The sequence below is a fragment of the Cucurbita moschata genome, unplaced genomic scaffold, assembly GCF_002738365.1.
Source record: "Cucurbita moschata cultivar Rifu unplaced genomic scaffold, Cmos_1.0 Cmo_Scf00031, whole genome shotgun sequence".
NCBI classification, from domain to species: domain Eukaryota; kingdom Viridiplantae; phylum Streptophyta; class Magnoliopsida; order Cucurbitales; family Cucurbitaceae; genus Cucurbita; species Cucurbita moschata.
In genome coordinates, this window is record NW_019268547.1 from 663,899 (window position 1) to 672,672 (window position 8,774).

Genomic DNA, 8,774 nt, shown 5'->3' on the forward strand with positions numbered 1-8,774 from the left:
AAAAAAAAAAAAAAAAAAAAAAAAAAAACATTTTCGGTGTCGTTTCAGGGCCATGAAAGAAGAGAAAACAAATGACAAAAATAAAATCACCAACCAACACATTTAGGTGTTTGTCGCGACACGTGGCTGTAATGCAGTGACTTTGCTTTACCTGTCACCTACCACTGGGTTACGTTAAAACCTAAAATCGTCTCCCAAAATCGTAAATCGACGGTGGGGGTGCTTGACACAAATATTATATTTAAAAAATTTTGTATTTCACTCTTATAAAAAATATTTTCCACCCGTCCTAAACTCACTTATTATATTATCTATATTTATTTTTTATTTTTAAAAAATATATTAAAAACTAAATCATTTCAAATTAGTGATCACCGAACCCAACACTCAAAGCTAAAAGAAAAAGTAGTGTCGTTCAACCCGTTTACATGTCTAGATCACAATGTTAATATTTGTATACTCAAAGTCACGTGATTTATCTATTTGACAACTTGAGATTGAAAATTTGAATATTTATACATTTATATATATATAACCATTCAATTATATATATTTAACTTTAATGTATATGTACGTGTGTATATATATAACCACCGTCCATTATCATCGATGCCATCCTCCATGACCACTACTACCACCACGGTCGGTAACTAGCTATTTCTTGATTTTATTTTTTATAAAACAAATAAAAGTATATTGAAAAGAAAAAAAAAAATTTAAAAATGAAAGAACGATTAAATTTATTTTGTTTCAAACGTAAAATTCATCCAAATGAAATGAAAATGCACATGAATTGAATTCCAAATATGGAAAGCAATTAATTGTAAAGATGGAATATTTGAGTTTTCATTTATTTATTTATTTATTTTGGAAGTGATAAATATTAGATTCCATTCCCATCAATCCATTGAATAAGAGATAGAATGGAAGTAACTTTGACGCTAGCTAGAATATATATATATATATATATATATATATGTGAATAATAAAATAAGTAATGAATTAGAGATTTAATTATTAAATAATGTAATATGGTTAATTTTTTCGAGATATTTATAAGATTAATATGTCAATATCATAAATATAACTTATTTTTTTTGTCGGGTAAGCCCCGCTTCATCTTAAAACTATGGGCGGGCCCGACTTACCTAAACCCAATCACCTATATTTGGCTATCAAAATTTTGTAAATAAATAGTTTAATCATTTATTTTATAATTTTTTTTTAAGAATAAGACTATGGTTTCTAAAAAAGTGAATTATACTGCCATATAAAAATTTTAAAATTTTAAAATTATATCATAATTCTATTAAAAAAATGAATTTATATTATTCTGAATTTTAAATTCTTAGAAAACTTTTTTTATAATTAAAAAATATATTTAACGTGTATTTGTTTAGATTATAAAACATTTTAAATCTTAGTTCCATAGATGTAATCTACCATATTAATTAATTAATATAATAACAAAGATTTTAGATTAAATTTTTACAATAAGGTTTAATTTTGCATATAAAAAATATTAATTTTATTTTCATCAATAAATTGAAAAACAATTATATCAAGTTAAAAACAATATTAATATTTGATGTCCTAATTCAAATATCAGAGGTTATAGGCACTTTCTCGACATCACTTATTTCGAGTTTGAGATAATTTTTTTTTTTTTTTTTATAAGTTCAATCACGATCAAAAGTACTATCAAACCATTGACCAATTAAATGATAATGAATGCCATATCTACTCAAGTACGAGTATTTTTCAAAAACAAAACTTCCATATGAGATCCCATATCTATTGAAAAATGGAACATTCCTGTTAAATGTGTGAAAATCTCTCTTTAGTAGACGCGTTTTAAAATCATGATACTAACAACGATGTATAACGAGTCAAAGTGAACAATATCTACTAACAGTGAGCTTGGGCTATTACAAATAGTATTAGAGCTAGATACCGACCAGTGTGCCAACGAGGACACTGAGCGTCAAAGGAGTGAACTGTGAGATCTCACATCGGTCGGAGAGAAGAACGAAGCATTCCTTATAATAAACACATTTTAAAATCATGAAACTGACGACAATACATAATGGGCAGAAAATGACTTTATCAGAGTAATTCCTCCGGGAATACTTAAGAGGTACTTATACTTGGTTAAAAATTCTCTCGATCGTTCGGCCGTTATAATAAGAATCCTGATGGATCAAAGTTGTATCACTTGTAATCAATCATTCTAAAGCCAAAGCACATAAATTATGAGTTATAACACCAACAACAAAACATTGGTAGAAAGTTGTAGGATTGCAAAGATTGATAACAAAGTTACAAAATGTAAGAGCTCTATGTATATAAACAATCAACAGACGACTATGATATCAAATGCCTGAAAAATCTTACCAACTAAACTGAAGAATCCAAGTGAATAACACATAGAGGACAGCCCTTACTGTGTTCACAAGTTTCCGTATTGCCACGGGTTGAATTCGATCGATTTAACGTCAACCTCGTCGTTGCTGCTTGAACCAGAACTATCGATGTCAGCTCGATGTTTGGCGTATAAACCGTTGTATTGGTAAATTTCCAAGTCGCCCCACGGAGTTGATGTAACCTCTTCGGTTAGATCAAACCATCTCGGCACGAAACTCTGTCCTTTTGCCTCTCGAGTTCGCTTTTCAGCTCTTTGCCTCTCTTCCAAACTGACCATACAAGAAAAACATATGAATCTGTATTGATTGCAGCTTTAAGAAAGGATTGGAAAGATTTGAGGAACGAACCTGCTCTTTTCCGACCCTGCTTTCGATAGATCGCCCTTCTCTAAAGCGTACCTATCAGGGCGCAACCGGGAGTCCGATGCCAACAACTTCTTAGGGGCGGTATCGAAACTATTGATCTTATGTGCAAAATGTGTATACTGAAATTTGTCGTTTTCGGGTGTTTTAGCCACGTGCCAAACCTACAGAACGAAGACCAAAAACGGTACGGTACGACACAAAAGATACGCTTAGATAACGGAAACAACCCACAAGGATCAATACACTCCTATATTCAACAACAAATATTACCTCTTTCAGTTCAGTGTTCGGAAGAGGCTCCCCTTCCATATCACAAGGTTGGTAACTCATGGATTCATTCCATTTCCCTGTCATCAAGATTTTAGGTTCCTCCGCCGTATTATAAACATAACCGTCCACTTCGTAACGACCAGCACTGTGATAAAAAATAACGGTTAATGGTAAGATGGAAAGTGACATCAATTAGTTTCTACCTATACGATCGAGATCTCACTCCGTTGAAATAATTTTAAATGAAATCATAACAGTTAACGGTAAGATGGAAAGTACATAAATTTGGACAAAAAAACGTAAACAATGTATCTCGTCTACCATTCTAGAATTACTTTAAACAAAACATTAGTAGTTATCTATATGAGAGGAAATTTGAAGGAAGAGAGCAGACGTGTGAGATCCCATATCAGTTATAAAGAGTTATAGAGAGGACGGGAGCATTCTTTATAGGGGGTGGAGTAGGATCCCACATCGATTGGAGAGAGGAACAAGTGCCAGCGAGAACGCTGGCCCCGAAGGGGAGTGGACTGTGAGATCCCACATCTGTTAGAGAGGAGACCGAAACATTCTTTAGAAGGGTGTGAAAACCTTTCTCTAGCAAACGCGTTTTAAAAACCTTGAGGGGAAGCCCAAAAGCCCAAAGAGGACAATATCAAGAGAGTGGATTGTGAGATCTCACATCAGTTAGAGAGGAGACCGAAACATTCTTTATAAGGGTGTGGAAACCTCTCCCTAGCAGACGCGTTTTAAAAACCCTGAGGGCAAGCCTGAAAGGAAAAATCCAAAGAGGACAATATCTGCTAGCGACCGGTCTGTTACAAAAATGGATAAAGAATGGATAAGGTAAACCATAAACTAAGAACACAGTAACAGCAGCCAGATCTCTCAGAATCAAACACAAATTAATGCTATTTTTTCAATTATAACGCTATGTAGCTATAAGGATCGCCATTAGTACAGAATTCATATGAAGAGATTCATACCCAAACCATCCGCATGGTTGAAAATATAGCACAACTTTATCACCCGTTGTTAAATTGGTCATTATCATCTCTCCCGGTGAATCAACCCATGTCCTTCCAAATATCAAGTTGTTAACTTTAGTGAGCGGTGGCACCAACTCTAATACCACACCATCTCGTTTTAAAGTCACCCGTGTTCTGCAAAGGCCGAAACGATATCATCATTATCGCTTAATCTAGCATTATCAAACAAAATAAACAAAGCTATTACTGATGGCAATTGGACTGCAAAAGCTATGAATCGGACAAAGCGAAAAGAAATGTCAAAATTTCCAAGTAAATATCGACTTGACAGTGATTGCCGATGAAAGCGGCTAATATCGAACTTTCGGGTGTGTGCATCTCAACAGATTGTATGCAAAACCATTTAATTCTATAACAATTTGCATCACAGAACGAATACAATATGCAGTTGAAGCAAGTGAATCAAAGTTCGAACCTATGATCTCAAGGGTATGTTAGTTTATAAGTTATAACTTGCTCCCTTGACGTTTCGGAGCGAGATCGATAAGCAATGAGCTGAAGGGGATAGAAAGAGAGTGGAAAGTAGAAGTTTACCTTCCCACGGGATAGACATCCAACGAGTTCCCTAAAAACTTAGTTTTCAACTTAGAAGTTACATCATAAATAAAGTGCTCGTTTTCGGCATGCCCGGCACTCATTGGGGGATGATGGCTCACCTGAAAACATTGTTCGGCATAATATTATACATAAAAAAGGGATCAAATTAGAACATGAAGAAGAAGAGAAAAAAGATCTTTGAAATTCACCTGCTCTGAAAGAAATGAGACCCCATTATGATTAGTAAATTCATAAGTCTCTCCAAGGATAGGATTAAAAGGCTTCCAAGTCCTTTGAAAAGCATAATACACTGATATAGCCCATGATGCTGTAACAAGTGAAAGAAACAACTTCATCTTCAACAAGAAAAAACGCCTCAATCGGCCTTTAAGCAAGACTAAGATTCTCGTACTTACACGCATACACTAACCGCATATAAGGATCCTCACATTCATCCGCCAGATCCAACAAGTGGGAGTATTCCATTAACTGTAGAGTAAATATTCAACTATTAGCGTCATGATACAAAGGAAAAAGTTCGAACGAGTAAATAAAAATAATACCAAAAGAGAAACGAACCTCGGCCATTTTCTGAAGCATTGTCATAGGTTCAAAAATGATTACAGGAAGAGTGACCATTGATGTGACATCCGAACCAATATACTTGTGCATCATCTTCCAGTAACTTTCACGATCCTGTTACCCGAAAAAGCTTTTTAATAATTTTATGGAAACATACAAGAGGAAGAAGAATAGAAGGCAAAACTCCTCGCTTCCAAAAGTGAAGAAAGAGCCTTCCACACTCGCGGTAGAGTAAATAAGAAACATTTCTGTTTTGTGTACTGGGTTTGCAGGAACCCGAGCCTAACTTCACAGAGAAAGATCAGCCCTTGACCAAATCGTATTATGTCCTTATTTTCTCCTCTTGACTGAATCGTCTTACATCGTTGACTTCCCCACTAAGCACTAATGTAATGACTTAAGCCCATCGCTAGCAAATATTGTCCTCTTTGAGCTTTCCTTTCTGGGCTTCCTCTCAAGGTTTTTAAAACGCGTCTACTAGGGAGAGGCTTCCACACCTTTATAAGGAATGTTTCATTCTCCTCTCCAATCAATGTGCGATCTCACAATCCACCCCCCTTGGGAGTCAACGTCCTCGCTGGCACACCACCCGGTGTCTGGCTCTAATACCATTTGTAACAGTTCAAGTTCACCACTAGGAGATATTGTCCTCTTTAGCCCTTCCCTTTTGGGCTTCCCCTCAAGGTTTTAAGACGCGTCTACTATGGAGAGGGTCTAACCCTACTCCGACTAGTGTCTCGCACTGTCTAGTGACTGACTCTGATACCATTTGTAACGGCACAAACCCACTGTTAACAGATATTGTCCTCTTTGGGATTTCCCTTCCGGGCTTCCCCTCAAGGGTTTTAAAACGCGTCTACTAGGAAGAAGCTTTCACACCCTTATAAGGAATGTTTCGTTCCCCTCTCCAACCGATGTGGGATCTCACAATTAATTAGTTTGTAAGATGAAAAAGGGAAAACTAGATACAAACCAAGCAAAGATAAGAGGTAAGAACATAAATGAGAAGAACCTCTTGTTTCCATCTTCCTTTGTGAGCTTCCTCTTCTGCATCTTCTTTACCTCCTTCAGGATTTATAACTTCTACCCCTTCATAACCAAGAAACCTGAGGGCAAAGAGACGCATGGTAATCACGAGTTAAACTCGTAACATTGATACAACCTTTGTATTAATTATAACGGTTTCATAACTTCGAGTTCAGCTAACAAAACGGGAGAAAACAAAGCTCTGATGAGTACTCCAACGAAAATTCTCCAGGCAAACGAACCGTTTTACACCACATGTAAACTCTAACCCCTAAGCATTTGAATCCACATATATGAAGCTATCTTATGCAACAAAAAACGCTTCCAGAGATTCTAAGACACCAGACAAAACACAAGAAGTGCAGTAACCACGACACGATTCAGGCTTGAAACGATAATATTGGAAAATGAGACAAGCCATCTGGTTTCAATGGCTCTGGAAAACATTTCTCCTAGTTATGAGCTCAAGAACACTGTCATGAATTGAAGTGACGTGCTTATCTACATCCTATTTTCTTATCAAGAAACTAAAACTCACAGTATGCAGATATTCAGCAGAAAAGAAACTTTACTGATCCTTTCAAAATCTCAACTAGGGATCCGTAGGAGATCAAGCTCATACAAAAGTAGAACTTCAATAAGCAAGAACTAGTTCAAAACAACGCCGATGAAACAATTCTACAAAAAGGAAAATGAAACAGGTTTTGTAGAAATCTAAGGTTGTGTACAAATCAGCCCGACAAGAAAACATTAGAGCAAATAATTCAAACAAAAACAGCAATAGAACCAAGAACAGCTTGAAAAACCCCCAAAAAAGTGGATACCAATGTCAGAAGTACGAAAATCAAAGTACCCATTGACAGATCGGTGCATGGCATTGCTAAGCTTGGAGATTCCAGAAGTCATGGCAGCAAAGAAGCCGCCCTTACTGTCGTTCTTCTCGTGGGTACCCATAGTTGTTCCCACTTAGAATAAACACACTACTTCTTCTGCAAATCAGAAACGCCTGCAAAACAATCAAATCCCAGAAGAAGAGATTGAAAAAAGGGAATTAGGGTTTAATGATCAGGAAGAAGAAATGGGTTTAGAGAGGAAAATTGGGATCGGAGAAGGGCGGAAGAGATAGATCTCCGATTGAGAAAAAGGGGGAAATTTGGAAATGGATTGGCGGTTTAATGGCGTTTGCGAATGCTAATTAAACGAATTGGCGTGTAGAATTGGAGTCAATATTAGGGAAAATTACCAGAAAATGATGACTGCTGCTCTCTTTGTCTTCTCTTTCAACTGGTTGCCTCCGCTGGCCCTCCAATGCCGTCCACGCGGCTTTCAGCAAAGTCCATTTTATTACACTTTTGCCCCGTCCTCAAAATACCAAGATATATACATAAATGAATCGAGACAACATTCTACTAAGAGTGATTTATTAGTTTGTTACGTATCGTCATTAGCATCCTCGTGATTTTAAAATGTGTCCACTCCCTTGGGGATCAGCATCATCGGGGCTGGCATAACATTCGGTGTTTGGCTTTGATACCATTTGTAACAGCTCAAGCCCACCATTCGCAGATATTGTTCGCTTTGATCCGTTACGTATCGTCTTGAGCCTCACGACTTTTTAAAACACGTCTACTAGGGAGTAGTTTCCACGCCACTATAAGGAAGAATTTGTTCCCCTCTCTAACCAATGTGGAATCTCACAATCCACTCCCCTTAGGGCCTAGCGTTTTCCCTGGCACACCGCCTGGTATCTGGCTCTAATACCATCTGTAATAGCCCAAGCCCACCGTTAACAAATATTGTCCGCTTTGGCCCATTACGTATTGCCATTAACCTCACTGTTCTAAAACGCGTCTACTAGAGAGAGGTTTCCACACTTTTATTTTATAAGAAATGTTTCATTCTCCACTGCAACCAAGGCAGGATCTCACAATCCACCTCTCTTAAGGGCCCAACATCCTCACTGGCACATTGTTCGGCATCTAGCTCTTATACCATTTGTAACAACTCAATCCCACCGCTAGCAAATATTGTTTGTTTTGGCCTAAGCTTTAAAACAATGTGGGTTTTCACAACATATGTGACAAACAATAGGAGTTGAAGTAAAACAAAGAAAAAGAGAAAATGCATCATATCTAAACACGTTCATCCAACGTTAATTTCCACAGCTCTATAGAAGTATAGAAGTATAAAAACGAGGTCTTTTAACTACTCGTTTTGATCATTATAGAAGTATAAAAACGAGGGGTTGAAAAGAATGAATAGAATATTGAAGGGTGGGCATGTGCACCAAACATGGTTTGAGCCAAACATGTGCATGATTGAGAAGAGTATTGCTTGGCATTTGGATTCCATCCCATAGCATCTAATGCCCACTTTCATACCACAACCTTTTTAATTACAGCCTTTTCCACCTCAACTGTGGTGTCATGGGGCCAATGCCATAAAAAGATATTATTCGATAATCATTTAAATGATTTATCAAATTTTGAAGGGCAGATTCTAATCTAAAATATTATTCAAA

General features: G+C 36.7%; 1 protein-coding gene across 2 annotated transcripts; it reads right to left on the reverse strand.

Moving 5' to 3' along the window:
* Nucleotides 1-2,225: 2,225 nt before the first annotated feature.
* On the reverse strand, nucleotides 2,226-7,607 carry LOC111464686 (oxysterol-binding protein-related protein 3C). 2 transcript variants are annotated; one of them, XM_023108910.1, is made up of 11 exons: nucleotides 7,497-7,607; nucleotides 7,107-7,259; nucleotides 6,240-6,333; nucleotides 5,225-5,341; nucleotides 5,062-5,134; nucleotides 4,855-4,973; nucleotides 4,643-4,764; nucleotides 4,046-4,222; nucleotides 3,060-3,204; nucleotides 2,772-2,950; nucleotides 2,226-2,693 (listed from the first exon to the last, which is right to left on the reverse strand). In XM_023108910.1, exons 2-11 carry the CDS (start codon nucleotides 7,205-7,207, stop codon nucleotides 2,450-2,452), a joined length of 1,371 nt encoding a protein of 456 aa, XP_022964678.1. In that variant the 5' UTR covers nucleotides 7,208-7,259; nucleotides 7,497-7,607; the 3' UTR covers nucleotides 2,226-2,449. The 2 variants fall into 2 exon arrangements, with proteins under 2 accessions (XP_022964678.1, XP_022964677.1); XM_023108909.1 differs by lacking the exon at nucleotides 7,497-7,607 and having other exon boundaries at nucleotides 7,107-7,490.
* Nucleotides 7,608-8,774: the final 1,167 nt, after the last annotated feature.

What these genes read in the sequence shown, in the direction of transcription:
- LOC111464686 (XM_023108910.1), bottom strand. Translation starts at nt 7,207, where the DNA reads ATGGGTACCCACGAGAAGAACGACAGTAAGGGCGGCTTCTTTGCTGCC. An exon ending in ATGCACCGATCTGTCAATGG is followed by an intron (nt 6,334 to 7,106) that starts GTACTTTGATTT and finishes CTTTGCCCTCAG; the next exon opens with GTTTCTTGGTTATGAAGGGG. An exon ending in CGAACACTGAACTGAAAGAG is followed by an intron (nt 2,951 to 3,059) that starts GTAATATTTGTT and finishes TTCGTTCTGTAG; the next exon opens with GTTTGGCACGTGGCTAAAAC.